General features: G+C 38.0%; 1 protein-coding gene across 5 annotated transcripts in view; it reads right to left on the reverse strand.

Annotated features, from left to right (window-relative positions):
* Nucleotides 1-15,652, reverse strand: part of MYH10 (myosin heavy chain 10) — a 126,733-nt gene that overhangs the window by 38,255 nt on the left and 72,826 nt on the right. For all 5 annotated transcript variants that reach the window (XR_006101889.1, XM_042449135.1, XM_042449137.1 and 2 more), the window contains 10 exons: nt 15,104-15,277; nt 13,733-13,847; nt 7,002-7,195; nt 5,607-5,728; nt 5,349-5,418; nt 5,100-5,260; nt 4,422-4,530; nt 4,184-4,315; nt 2,919-3,125; nt 2,661-2,798 (listed from right to left, as the gene is read on the reverse strand). Coding sequence is in view for 4 of the 5 variants with exons in the window: in XM_042449135.1 (XP_042305069.1) it covers nt 2,661-2,798; nt 2,919-3,125; nt 4,184-4,315; nt 4,422-4,530; nt 5,100-5,260; nt 5,349-5,418; nt 5,607-5,728; nt 7,002-7,195; nt 13,733-13,847; nt 15,104-15,277 (1,422 nt within the window). In the remaining variant the exon portion in view is untranslated. The remainder of the gene's footprint in view (nt 1-2,660; nt 2,799-2,918; nt 3,126-4,183; nt 4,316-4,421; nt 4,531-5,099; nt 5,261-5,348; nt 5,419-5,606; nt 5,729-7,001; nt 7,196-13,732; nt 13,848-15,103; nt 15,278-15,652) is intronic.

The raw sequence follows: 15,652 nt of genomic DNA on the forward strand, positions 1-15,652 counted from the left end.
GTACATGGCTGCACTTTTTCCAAGAGTCACACAGAAGTGGTGAAGAGTGGCACATCTATTACATCTGCAGTCATTCACCAAACCCACCCACCACTTCCCATGCTGGCAGTTATTTAGGATTATTTATGACAGTAGTTACACCAGTATAGTGCACTCACAGGATTTAGGCCTCAGTATGATTTCTGAGATCACTGGATATTTTCCTGACAAACTGCAATGGTTTGCTCAGTGCAAGGGATTGGCCAGGTGTAGAGAAAGACAGATTAGCCTAGCCTTGACAACAGCCAAACAAATGCTAGCTGATATCAACCAATAGGATGCTGGCTGGGGAAGGTTGAAAAATTCCATTTGTGGCAGCGGGAATCTTAGATAGGGTTCTGCCGGGTCCAGAGAAGGGCATAGGTTCTGAGAGTTCCAGAGGGGAACTGTGGTTAAAGTCTAGAGAAATACTTCAAGTGAGGGAGTTATTATAGTTAGCCTAAGTGGCAATACTATTAGTGTGTAGATTTAGGAGAATAAGCAGGAAAGGACAGTGTTGAGTGTCCTTGAGAACCAATAACACTGAAACTTTGTGGAGAGTTGAGGTTTTGTAACAAAGTTAACATTCAAAAAAGTAATCTTACCAATTGTACTAAGAAATACAAGTGCCTGAACCAACAATTGCTTATTTTAAAACTATTCAAGTAACATCTGTTTGAAACCTTTGTTTAATAAAGTTTAGATTTTATCTTCATAAAAGCTTGTCTACAGTTTTGAATCACATCCATATTACCATCATTCTTGAGGGAGAGGAAGGCAGGCTATCTCCAACAGGCCTGCCTGGAAGAAGAGAAGCCCTCCCTTCATAAATAAATAATAATAATAAAATTTTTATTTGTATAGCGCTTTTCCGTCTGATCAAAGCAGTTCACATTATACCGGTTATGTGGCATATGTCACAATACAATACAGTGCAATACAAAACAGTACAATAATCAAGCAATACAGTATATCAACAGTTACATCAGCAATATTATACAATTCAATAAAAGTCTCATAGCAAATACAAATCAATTTAAAAACAATCGGTTGTGGTTGGATATCCAGATCTTAATTAGGGTATTCTATCTCTAAAGAGAATCAGGGGGGGTATGCTATCTGAAAAAGATGCGTTTTCAAAGCCTTCTTGAAGGCTTCCAGCGTGGAACACAGCTGGATCGGGCCCATCTCGGATTCGCCCCCTTTCACTCGCTGCCCCTCACTCCTGGAACCTTCTTCCCCCGCAAGCAAGGGCCATCACTTCTTTAACCAGCTTCAAAACAGAGTTGAAGACCATCCTGTTCAGAGAAGCGTTCCCAGGCATTGCATAATTGTCGCTTGCTATTTGATGTTCTTTTGATGCCTGTTTTATCGAACCATTTCCTGTATTGCTATGTACTTTATATGTATTAGCCTACTAGCCCCACCACCTTTCCCTTCTCCTTTTATGTCATGTCTTTTAGATTGTAAGCCTGAGAGCAGGGAACCGTTTAATTAAAAAGATTGTATGTACAGCGCTGTGTAAATTTACAGCGCTTTATAAATAAAGGTTAATAATAATAATAATAATAATAATAATAATAATAATAATAATAATAATAATATTTTCAGGGAGAAGATCCTCCATCTTGAGGGAGAGAGAGGCAGGCTAGCTCCAAGAAGCCAAGTCCTCCCTCCAGTCCATCTGCCTTGGTCCAGGCTTTGGAGGTAGAGAAGACTGCTGGACCTCATCCCCTTCCCCACCACCACTCCCTTCTCCTTTGACTTTTTAGATTGTAGCCTGAGGGCAGGGAACCGTCTGATTAAAAACATTGTATGTACAGCGCTGTGTAAATTTACAGCGCTTTATAAATAAAAGGTTAATATAATCATCATCATTATTGCACAGTAGTTTTAAAACAAGAGATCTTTTAAAAGGGTCTGCTTCAGACTGGGGATGCACTGTCACATAAGTATTTATTTTGGTGGCATTTATAAGAGAGTGTGTGTCAGAGCAGGATCTCTCACTGTAGTTTGAATATAGTCAGATATTGACTACTTTCTCAGAAATTCAGGGCAAATGGAGGAAAAACACAAGGCTTTTTAGCAATGTATGCATGTAAAGCTTCATCAGTAAAAAGCAGTGAAAAAGCTCTTTAGCTGTGATGCAACTGTAATATATTATTTTATGTAAATTTATTGTACAGTCCGCCCTTCCTTTACACAGGGGATCCATTCCGCCCCCACCCCCCGCGTAAAGGAAAAAATGCAGATGCTCCGTGGGCTCGTGCCTGCGGAGGCGGCATGCGGGGTGCATGCCGCGGGAGCACATGCCATTGTTTCCTTCCGGCACGTGCCTCTCTTACTTCCGTTGTGGCTTCCAGCGTATACTGGAATCCATGTAATACACGCCCGCATATAACGCTGGTGCACTGTATGTTCAGATCTGTGAGATTTCCTATAATCTAGTCAGTATAGTAAACACATTTACCCATGGGTCTTTCAATCAGATGCTGATGTAGAAAGACAACATTTTATTTTTAGGTTCTCCAGGCTATTCTTCCACAACTTTCAAAAGAGCATTGGGGGAGCAAGCACAAGCCTAACATAAGTCTTATTGTTGCCAAATTCACTAGTATTAGTGGAATGCATCACAATCTCACCTTAAGAAATTTTGAGTTCTGATCCTCTAACAATAAGATTTCTTCTTCCATCTTCTTTATTTTGGCTTCAGCTGTTACCTTCTCAAGTTGCAGCTTCTGTCGAGCACCTTCCTCCTCATCAAGCTGCTCCTCCAGGTCCTGAAATAGAAAGCACACCTTAATTACACTGAAAATAGCACAATTTCTACTGCTTTCAGATCATTTTATTAAGAAATCAAGACTTTCCAGATAATCTTCCATCAGTGCATTGAGAAATACCTGTATGTGAGTTTGCATTTTTTTCTTTTCATTCTGTAGCACTTGGTTCCTTTCTTCTTCCTCCTCTACCCTAGATTCTAAATCATGTAGAATTTCTTCTAATTCTTGCTTCTTTGCAGCCAGGCGGGCTCTCATCTCCTCAGCTTCAGCAAAGAGCTCTGTCTCTGCTTGTAACTGCTCTGCCAGAATGTTTTTTTCTTCCAGCAACTACAAACATGAAAAGAAAGACTGTCAATCATTTTTAATATGGCCTCAGCAAGTGACAGTCTATGGGAATTTACCTTGGTAAAACACAGTTGAATGCAGCTTATTACATTGCAAAAAAAAAAAAAAAAAAAAAAAAAAAACATGAAAAAGAAATTAGTAGGCATCAAGAGTTTCTACCACTAACAACAGCAAAGACTATGAACAAAGATAAATGCTGGAAGGGTTTTCTTACAACTTTGCATATTTTACTCTGTTTTGTCCAGTTGTTACTAGTGGGAGAAGAGGGAGGGGCTTCTGAAAATAAACTGATGAGAAGAGCAAACAAGATGGAGCCAATATAGCTGTCATCTATTCCAGCTTCTTCTTCCAAAGCCTGTATACCAGTGGTTCCCAACCTTCCTAATGCTGTGACCCTTTAATACAGTTCCTCATGTTGTGGTGACCCAAACCCATGAAATTATTTTCATTGCTACTTCATAACTGTAATTAAATAGGTATTTTCCAATGGCCTTAGGCGACCCCCATGAAAGAGTCATTCGACCCCCAAAGGGGTCCCAACCCACAGGTTGGGAACCACTGCTGTATACAATGCTTTAGGAATTCTTATAGTCAAAGAAGAAAAATTACACACACTTGTACAAATGGACTAGTGCTCACAAAGAACTGAGGTGCAGATCTGTGGCATTCCATAGCATAGTGTTCTTTGCACTCCCAAGCAGTATTTGAGATCCAGGTCTTTCATTTCCAAAGGAAAACTTCTCCAGTTTTCTCAAACAAGACCCAGTAAAAGAAGAGTGCTATAGCTAGCTCTTTAGCTATTTGACGTGATACATCTGGTTTTTATTTCTATATACACTATGTAACACATTTTACAAAGATTTAACTAAATACAGTAAACAGAAAGTTAGAATAGTTTTTGATAGATGATAAAGTTATGCACCATATTGAAATGACAACTAGAAGTGTTCAGGATCAAATTATTTTGTACAAAAGTTGATAAGGTCACCGAGTCATTATGTATACAGGTAAGTAACTATTTAGAACATAGGTTTACTGACCTGCTGATGCTTCCTTTCCATCTCTTCAAGTTCCAATTCCACCTTTATCTGTCTCTCCTTAACTTTCAGTAACTCTTCATCTTTAGCTTGAAGTTCTTCCTCCTGACGTGTAACCTGAAGCAGAGGCTTCACCTGCAAAGTTTTGTACAAGAAACAAGAGGATAACATGGGACAGTTCTCCTTTGCTGCTGAGAATCCCAGCACTTTAACAAGCAGGGAAATGAAGGGAGGGGTATACCTTTGTAAACACTCTCCACCACTGCCAATGCCTTAACTTCAAATAGGCAGCACAATTTCTCTGAAGGACTTTCAGAGCACTCAGCTGTTGTTGTTTCTTAGCAAAGGCCCTAAAGACAACCACAAAAGGAGATATATATATATATTTTGCAATGCAGCTGAAAGTACTTGCTTTATATTTCAAAATATTTTGTGTAACCATTAAAAAGTCATATCTAAATGGAAGAGGCAAGAACTATGCTTCTGCCCTGGCAGTAAAAAAATGATTATCAGGCGGCTTGCTCCAACATGTAAAGAAACTTTTCAGGAATAAACGTAAAAATTCAAAGGATACCACACTTCCTTTAACTAAGGGCCCGAACAGACAGGCCAAAATAAAGCTGCTTCGGATCACTTTGGAGATATGTTTTTTAAATTATGCATGTGTCCTAACAAGTCAGAAGCCAATGCCAGAGCCACACTCTAATCCTAAGGACTGCAGCATAGCTTTGATGCCGTGTCTGGCCTCTTAAGATGCATGTGTCATTTAAACAGCATATCTCCAAAGTGACTTGAAGCAGCTTTATTTTGGCCTGTCTGTTTGGCACCATATATTTTAGTGTGGACCCAGTCCCTCCAGATAAACAATGTCCTAAAATTTTATGCAGAAATTTTTGTCTGAATTACTATAGTCTCTTACTTTCTGGCAAGATATCCCCTGCAGACTGCCTGAAAGAAGATAATGATGTCAGTTATCTTCAGATCCCTTTCTTCTTCAAGATGTGCCAGAACACCAGCGCGGAAAAAGATCTTGCTCTGTCCAATTCTATACAAGTTGGGATCCAGCTCCAATGCTCTGATCTATGCAAAAGTCAAATAATTTGTTTTACCTGGAGAACACTAGCAAGAAATCAGTTTTTCAAGCTAAGATTGCTACTGAATAGCTTACCATTCTCTCACAAGCCTGCTTCCCATCCATAAAACCCTTAGGAATTGCATTAGGGGTCAGGATCTCATACCTACAAATTAATAAAGAAAAAGACAGTCAATCCATTACAAGATACACAGCTAGTTTTTAGTAGAGACCTGAAATGTTTGATTACATGAAGATGGTGAGGAAGGTAAAAGTTCGGGTTTAATTTTTTGAAGGTAACAGAAACCTTTCACATACACATGCACAACAAGAACAAGTTACTTATTATAGTACCTCTGTCTAAATTCTTGGAACACTATTCTGTTGGGAAAGCCTTGTCGACAAATTCTTATTCCTTCTAGAACACCATTACATCGAAGTTGATCTAGAACTAAGTGTGGATCCAGTTTTCCAGCCTAAATATTGAGACAAAGTTCAGTTACAGAAAAAGCAACCAACTTTAGCCATAGAATGACATTAGCCACTAATGAGGAAGTGTTTTAGAGTATGTGACCCAAGCGTTATTATAACCGTAAATACTCAATCAAGTTTATTCTACATTAGCTGACCAGGCTTTGGTATACAAACATAAAACAATAAAAAACCTATCCAATACTGTATTAAAACATAATTAAAATGGGACTGTTAAATTGGTAATACAGTGGACCCTTAGTATCTGCTGGGGTTTGGTTCCAGGACCCCCTGTGGATAGCAAAATCCATGAATGCTGAAGTTCCATTCAATATAGTGTTGTAGTAAAGTGGTATCTCATTTAGAAAATGGCAAAATCAAGTGGAATATATATTTGAATATTTTCAAGTTGTGAATGCTTGAATCCATATACAGTGGGCTAACTGTAAAACCCACAAAATAAAACTGAGATTATTTTGCCATTAGACAGTTTCTCTCTTTATCAGGGTTACCTTGACATACTGTATATACTTGATCTCATGAATAAGTCAAGGGCAGGTTTTGGGGCTAAAATTATGGATTTTACCTTAAGTCATGGATAAGTCAAGGGTAAAACATGGAGGCTCCTTCAGTGTGTGTACATGTAAGTAAGGCAAGACAGACTCTAATTGAAGCTTTTTGCTTCATTGTTTTGTAAGCTTTTGTTTTGTCCTTCACTCCCCAGACAGTGGGTGGGAGAGGGACTGTTTGTTTGTCAAAAATCAATCAATCACCAGGATTCTTTTTGTTTGGAGCAAGAGAGAAATAAACTGCTCTGTCGACTGCATGTGGAAATCTGACAAAGCTGCTATCATAGTACCATACTGAACCATAAATAAATCAACCTGGGATTTTGGAATCAAAATTTGGGATTTTCAATAAATTATTTGGTTGCAAAAGGCTGTAAGAGCACCCAAATGGAAACTACAAGGCACTTAGCTGATATTTATTTCTAGGAAAATGTTGCACTAGTGTGTAATTGCCATTTTGTTACTTGATATAAAAATTTTACCATTTATCCTGGAAGAACGCCCCTTATTTAGCCTTTTCTTGCCCATACAACCTTAAGACTCTTCTAAGTGCAGATTAAATACTTTGCACCTAATGGAAGTTAAAGGGTGATATAATGGCATACCGAACTCCTCAAATACAGATATATCAATTTCCTTAATTGGAAAAAAAAGAGAGAAGTATATTGAACATGAAATCAGATAATATTATTCTAGAAATAGCACATACCCTCTTTTCATGGTTTGGAATGATACACCGAACAAAATTTGGGTTAGTGTTTCGGAGTGTGGCCATCAGTTTGGTGAGTGACTCTTTGTATAGCTGCCCCACTGTACGAAACATTCCTTTTTTGGTCTTGTAAGCTGAGCCAAATGCAGTTTCTGTTATTCCAGTAACTTGATCTAGACCCACAATACGGTCAACTGTAAGAAACAAGAACACAAAATTAAATAGAAGCTAGCACATTAAGAAACAGAGTCAATTCAGAGGTTCAATAAATGCTTAGCATGAAAAATGGTGGAAGGTGTAATCTGTGGCAAAGCAACTGGCATGTATGGAAGCAGCAGGACTGAAAGCAATATGCCAGGCAGAATATTGTAGCTTTGGCAATTATGTAGTAAGAAGCACAAAGATTATAGTTTTACTGTTGAAGTGCACCAAAGCCATTCGCTTCTCATATGAAAAAAGAATTTTAGCCACAAAGAACTGTGTGGGAACACAGTATGTACAATATGAAATAATTTATTATAGAGCCAAAGAATTCAAATAACTAAATGTATCAAACTTTGCATTAAAATAAACCATTATTATCTTCCCCAAATTTCTGCATGACTCTAACTAAGCATTAAATATTTCCATAGAAAAATTGCAAGACCTTTTTTAAGTCATTGAGATCCATCCCTGATATTTTCTCCAAAACAACACACTAGGTTTCTGAGCTTCTTATACATATTAATGCAAATTAAATGTTCGCTATATGCCTGACACTTATTGATAAGACACCCATGGACCTCTTTACATTTTTTTTTAGGAACCAAATAGAGAGAAATTTTAGTATACTGATTTTAGTATACTGCTTTCTTTCCATGGATTATATAAATCAAATTACAAAGACATCTCAAACCATGGAAAAAGATATCACACACTTTTGGGAGGTCATGTTTTGACCAGAAAATGGGCAAGACATACAACTTAGTACTGTAAATAGGACAGCTACTATGCTGGATATTCTAAGAAAACATGGCAAACTTAGCTTCTTGGCAATCTACTCAGCATTGCAATATATTTAATATACTTTCCCAGACAAATGGATTTGTGCCAGGCTTTCAGATTCTTAAACTGAAATGCATTTCATATATACCTAACTCTGGAGGGAGCCCTGGTGGCGCAGTGGTTAAAATGCATGTACTGCTGCAGCCGCTCACTCAAAACCAGTTCAATAGCAGCAAAAAGGTTCAAGCTTGACTCAGGCTTGCATCCTTCCATGGTCGCTAAAGTGAGTACCCAAATTGTTGGGGACAATTAGCTTACAGTTGTAAATCACTTAGGCACTGTCAGTTCAGTGTGAAGAGATATATAAATGAAGCTGTTTTGAATAATCACTGAAGATTATAAATAGGAACGCAATTATGCTACATGGGAAAAAAGGTAGAATAAATCTTTTTTGTCCACAATCCTTTTGTTCACAATCTCAGATAATTGAAAATCTTTACAACATGGACACTGCCCACAGAAGTACTTCATAGAATCATAAATCAGGAAGAGACCTCAAGGATTATCTAGTCCAACCTCCTGCCAAGAAAAAAATACCCACTCAACAGATGGCCCTCCAACCTCTGTTTATGCAAAGAAAAAGACTCTACCATACAACAGCGTATTCCAATCTCTTTTCCCTCTAGCATGCATTCATTATTCTGTGTCCTATTCTTTGGAGCATCAAAAAACAAGCTTGCTCCATCCTCAGTATGCTAGCCTTTCAAATATTTAAACAAGTCACCTCTCTTAACTTTCACCCTCCAAAAATGTATGTGGACGCTAAAAACTGTATTAAATGAATTCAATCTATCAGAAAGCCTAACAATGTTATCCTTAAGTGAAAAATGAATCAAATCCTAACCCAAATTTAAACAAAGATCTGATACTATAATGGGCCACATTTAGAAAAGGGCACAATCACGCCTGATTTCAGAAAATACAGTTTCTATTGCGAGTAGATTTCAAAAGCCTCTAGCAGTTGCAAGGAAGCATAGCACATAAACAGATTTAATTAGCAACAACAAGCACACTGCCATGCTTAATTCTGCAACCATATAAACATATTTAACTTTAAAGCATCTGAGGTTTATATAATATTAATTTATAAGAGCAGTCTTACAAAATGTGTAGCATACTATGATGGGACCTTAAAAAGCTACTATGAACTAAAGCGGATTCCTTAAGCTAGCCTTATATTTAAGCACTAGCTTAGTAGCCATATTTACCTAGAAATTTTGTCCGGCCAAATAAATAAGTCCAAGCAGAAGAGGGAGGGAGATCTCTCATCCTTCTCTGTCTCTTACTGAGAGACCAAATTTTCTTATTCCCAACAGGTAAATATAGCAGAGCTCTCCACAAATCCAATTTCTTTTCTGGGGTGCTCTGTGACTGGGCCCTTCACCCACAGTAGAAATGGATGCTCTTATTGGAGCAGAAGTGGCAAGCAATCATAGAATTAGGAGATGGCTACTTTAATTTCCCATAATATTGCAAGTATGATATTGTGTGAGGATATAGTAAGACAGTCACATAGTCGCTAGAACTAGCTATCCAGCTGCAATGGGATGATGCATTGTGGCCACTTCAGCACAGCTGGTTTAGCATGGTCAGTTGATCAGTGTGGCTGATGGAGCACAATGGACGACTCAAAACTGTTCTTTCAGCTTTTTCAGAGCCAATCAGAGTGGACAATTCAACACTCCTACAGCAATTTAAACTGTAACCAAGCCCACAATTGGAAAGGGCTATCATCAAATGCATTTGAACACAGGAATCTGAGTGGCTGATTAGCAGCTGAATAGGAGCTGAGATGACTAAAAAATCTTCATATTTTTCAACATCAAATTCCACATTCCCTTCTCTCCTTCCCAAGGAAGAGGCAGAATCCTTTCCCTGTGACTTTTGGTTTATGAGCCCAACAGACTATAAAGGGCAGAAAAAGATACTATAAAGCATGGTCATCAAGCACAGCATAGCTGTTTCAGGGGTGCTGTATCAGAAAGCCCATTTAAATAAAGGCATTGGAGAAGTCAATTACTGTAGTTCCTATCAGTTTTTCTCACTCACCCCATCCCCTGATTATCTTCCCCATTCGCCCCATTTCATCTAATCGCCTTCCTCACTCACCCTATAATCTAATCACTTTCCCCAAACCCCATCATCTGTCTGTTTTCCTCACACACATCCATCTTCTGATCACCTTCCCCATTTGGCAACTCCATTGCTTGTGTTGAAATGAGCTTGGTGAGAGAGAAGCACTGAAACGGCTGCTTGTTTAAATTGCCATGCTGAAAAAGCAGTGTTTAGCAATAGCAAATACATTTTTATACCACTTATCATCAGTGCATTTAAGCACTCCCTAGTGTAAGTTCTTTGCTCTGATCAACACTGAAACAGCTTCACTCAATTGGCCATACTAAAATGACAGTGATCAACAAGCCATGCTAATTTGGCAGCACCAAAGCAGCCACAGTGAACCATCTGTAATGAACTGTCCTAGGCCCCATAGCCAGCATTGTTTAAGGATACTGGACCTGAAGAAAAAAAATGGGGTCCAAGGCAGGCAACAGGGGGTGCTTGCTAGCCTTTCTTTTCTATCCACTTTGTGCCAGTGAGATCTTATATTTTTTCACCCAGATTAGCGCATGCTGTGTTCAATTGAGATTACTTCCTAGTAAAGGAACTGGTCAAATAAGGTTTAGTGTAAGTTTAGAACTGCTCTAAGAATGAGCAATATAGTTGAACTTAATGGCTCAAGTAAGGAAGGACTCTCTTCCACAAGGCAGCTGTTTTGTGTCTTCAAGTTGCTTTTGACTTATAGTGACGCTAAGGCAACCCTATCAATGGGTTTTCTTGGCAAGATTTGTTCAGAGCAAGGTTTGCTTTTGCCTCCCTCTAAAGCTGAGAGTGTGTGACTTGCCTAAGGTCAGTTGGTTGGGACCTGAAGGATGCATACAATCCATGGAAACCATCCCATAGTGAGTTCCCATGGCTGAGCAGGGATTCAATCCGTGGTCTCCAGAGTTGTAGTCCAATGTTCAAACCACTAGACCATGCTGGCATCTAATAGTAACACTACTGAGCAGCTTGTGAAACAAATAAAAAAAAGTTCAACATAGTATTTAACACCAAATCCAAAATATGCAACATATACTATGAAATACCACTAACCTTCCTGCATGTGTGAGCATGTGTGTGATATATATCTGTATAATTACTTTATTGCAGATAACCTACATACCTGATCAAGGACACTCCTTGGTTCAAATACCCAAAGTCATATTATGCTGGAAAAGCAAGCCTGAATTTCAAAATGCAGCTACTTACTTGCAAAGCTCCTTAAAAGTGCAATACATAAAACAAGACACTCTTATATATGCAATAGCAACTGAAGAGTATGCACACAAGAACACTTGCCTTGCGGAGGCAAAGATAAAGTTAGGATGAAATGAAAGGTCCATGCTAGCCTACAAGCAAAAGATGACTTTCCTGTAGATTCAAGCCCTGCTTTTAGGAGCCCTATTCATTTTTTAAAAATTCATTCACCTGGTGTATCAGGAAGACCAGTAACATTGTCATAGAAAGAGGCTCTCTGAAAATTGTGAATCTCTACGGTACAGCAAGAATAAAGAGCAGATACACAAGACATTCCAGTTAGTAAAGAGAACACCATTTAGAACTGCAAGCAAGCTTTAACCAAGTACATTGGCCACTTGGTCTTAGACACAGAGTACTCAATTCAGGACCTAGACTTGGAACCTTAAGTTGACTGCTGACTGTTGAAGCTGCTATAAGTAAACACATAAAATCACAATTCCACATTATATATTGAGTATTACTTAAAAATGCATTAACATGAGCGCATCAGCACTGTTCATTCATACTATGAGCTGATTTACAGTCTCTCCAGTATGGAAATATTATATGCACATTGAGAGAGAGAACTTCCATATACCTCTTCTACAACATTTGGAATATGACACGGGTGTGCAAGAATAAGCCCAGTTCTCATGATGCATCCACAGAGGGGTGAAAAAGTAACTAAAATTTGGACACTACTCATGGCTGGCACTTGTTGTTCTGTAATACATTCAGGCTGAGTATTCCTTATCTTAAATGCTTGTGATCAGTAATGTTTTGGATTTTGGAAGATTTCGGAATGTTTGATATACATTATGAGATATCTTGGAGATGGAACCCAAGTCAAAACATGAAATTCATTTATGTTCCATATACACCTTATACATATAGCCTGGAAATAATTTTATGCACAACATTTTTAATAATTTGTGTACACTAAATCATCAGAAAGGAAAGGTGTCACACTATCTCAGCCACCCATGTGGATAATCTGTAGTAGTTTCAGATTTTGGAATATTTCAGATTTCTGGATAGGAGTTACTCAACCTGTACAATAGTGTCAGATGAGCAGTCATATAAACCATATCACAGTCATTATATATTCTGGAATCTGGTTCCATAAATCTACCTGTATATCAAGTCAGTTTTCAGCATGTTTTAGTATTATTGTGGCTGTGCTTGCAACACTATACACAGTGTTGGTCATACTGCATTTCAAAAAGGGTATTGTAGAGGTAGAAAATGTGCAGAAAGAGATAAAGCACATTATTAGGAGACAGGAACAACTGTTCTACAATGAAAACTTAAAATGGGACACATCAATGTAAGTGGCTGTGGGTGGATATAATAGATTTATAAAATTATGTGTCATGTAAAGAAAGTGTAGAGATGTTCCTCTCTCTCATTATACTAGAACTTGAGATCATCTAATGAATATGGATTGAAGAATATTCAAAACAAAAGTACAGCGCACAATAGACAACCAAACTGTGGAATTTACTACCACAGTAATTACGTGATAGTAAATTCAAGTCACCTATTAAAGTATGGTGATCTCATGAACTTCATAAGGTCTTCTTAATCAAGAAATACTTAATCAAGAAAAGGGGTGGTTTTGCCAATTCCTTCATCTGAAGCCTACAACACCTGGTATTTGTTGATGGCCTCCCATCCAAGTACTGATCAGGGCTGACCCTGTTTAGCTTCCAAGATCATATGGGATCTGGTGCCTTTAGGATAAGCTATAAAAAAAGAACTAGGTAAGTTCACAGAGGCTATGGTTATTAATGGCAATCAAAATGGATATATAGTCAGATGCACCTTCTTTTGAATATGACATACTGAGGAAAAAGGAGAAGACAATAATAGCCCTTGTATGGGAAACAGGATCCTTGACTACATAGGTCTTTGGACTAATCCAGAAGGGCTATTCTTGTGTTCTTAATACTGCAAAACCAAGTAATAAAGTAAATATTAAAGGATACTAATCTAGAATACTGTTCAGTGTTCAAAATAAAAGATAAATGTAGTAATGTCATAATAATTGTTTTGTCATAATTGGCAGAAAGAGAATTAGAAGTGAAAGAAAACATTTTCATGTATAGTGAAAGCCAGGCAACCAAGTTGCATTGGTGTGCGCACCCATGGCATGCACGCCACACCACACATCATGCATGAGCCCCATTATTTTCAATGAGGTTCAAGCATACATGCTATTTGCCTTACGTGAAGAGGTCTGGAACGGATCCCTTGAGTAAAGTAAGGGCGCACTGTATACCTCATTTACCCAAGACCTTACAGATGACAAATTAGTTTGTCTTAGATCATTCAGAGCAGATTCTTACCATCCTTCCAGAGCTCTGCAACAAATTTGTCTGAAGACTGATGCAGAAGAGTGGCCACGTTGTCATTCAGAGGGTCCATATTCTTCATAAGCCACTCGTCTGCCTTGTAGTCCACCTAGAATTAAATAAATGGAAACAGTGGATAATGTCAACTGGTCCTTAGCAAAGTTAAGCTACTTTTCCAAAAAACAACTCTGGAAGCCTTCTATATACATTCACTGAATCCTGTTTTTTTAGATTAATACTGAATATGTGGCTGCCAAGGCCCTAAAAATAAGGAAGCTGAAGGGCACAACCACAGAATTTTATTCTGTGTTAACTGATGGCAGGTGTTTTTAACAGGGCTTTATACTTTTTTTAGACTAATCACTGCAGTGTAACAACTTCAGCAGTTGGTCATTTGCTGTCAAAACGCCTTTCTACAGACAAGCTTCATTTTCCATAACTCACAATTTACGACCACTTAGATCACAATATGTTATAGTCGACAAAAACACCGTTTCACATACAATGGGTTCATTACATTTTGAGCAGCTGACTGGAATAAATCTCTTGGAGACTTCTGAAAGTGCATCTTTGACAGTCAGTTTTTCTTCTCAGCAAGTAAAGTTCTAAAGCCAGAGCATAGCCTACATTAGCATAGAAGTGAAAAATGACTAGGGCCGGGCAAAATGTAGAAAGCCACTTTGTGACTTTGTCAACTACAGGTAGAGGAATTTAAGAAGAAATGACAAAGTTTCTTCTGACCTTGCTTTTGAGACTTTTTAAGATCTAGCATTTATTCAAGTTCTTTCTTCACAGACATCAGTTCCCTTCCCTCCATCACTCTGTCTAGAATGGTAGCTCTCAACCTTTGGTTCTCCAGATGTTTTGAACTTCAGTTCCCAGAATCCATCATCACTGATCATTTTCATGGAGGCTTCTGGGGGCTGAAGTACAAAACAACCAAAGGATCAATGGTTGAGAACCGCCGTTTTAGAACATTATCAATTTAGAACATTAATCAAAGGACAGAGATGAAGACAAGCATGGTTCCTCTTGCTCCCAATTTGTTACATGCATATTTAATCTCTAGTAAATTAAAATGTACAAGATTTATTTTGCAAGGACTATAAAGTAGTGACAAACATTTTGAACATATCTAGATATCCCTGGGAGCAATATTAAATAGTGAGCTGACAGATACTTAATAGGTGAAAAGTCTGTTTTAAAAGACATCAGCATTCAGTTTTTGCATGGCACAGAATAGACTTTCCAGTCCTAACTAAGCACCACACTCCTTCAGGAGACAAGTTACCATGAATCCTCTTACATTTTCTCCAGTGGGATATGCTAAAAAATTCAAGCAACTGAATAGCATGCAATTCTTACCCTTCCTGCATAATGAATGATGCAAAAATCTGCCTTGTCCTTCAGCTGCCGTGGCTTTTGGAATTTGGAATGGGTTCCTTGCTCTTGGACCAGTTTATCCACAAAAGTCTTGTCAGTTGCTTTAGGAAACCAACATTCTTCATCAAGCAAAGCTAGTACACCAGGGGGGTTAGCCTGAAAATGATTTTTTTTGAAAACTGTTACTAGTTTCAATTTGTTCTTATATGTACTGTCCCCATAGTCACTTAATTTATCTGATAAAAACTAATAAAGCAAGGCATGGGTATGTATAAATACATGTAAGCGTGAGAGAAGATTTTATGTTTTGACAAAAATGCAGGGGGATGCCATTATAAAGCAAAAAAATGTTAATGTGAGCCAATCCAGCCAATGTGATATTCTGCTTTCCAAGATATACAGTATCTTGCTATAGCTAAAAATAATTTGAGATATAATCAAAGCCATCGAGATAAATCTGGTTTAATAAGTATTATATAAATATTTTTTTATGTACCTTCAAGTCAACTTCAAATTATGTCAATTCTACCT

Source organism: Sceloporus undulatus, chromosome 2 (genome assembly GCF_019175285.1).
Source record: "Sceloporus undulatus isolate JIND9_A2432 ecotype Alabama chromosome 2, SceUnd_v1.1, whole genome shotgun sequence".
Lineage (NCBI taxonomy): Eukaryota > Metazoa > Chordata > Lepidosauria > Squamata > Phrynosomatidae > Sceloporus > Sceloporus undulatus.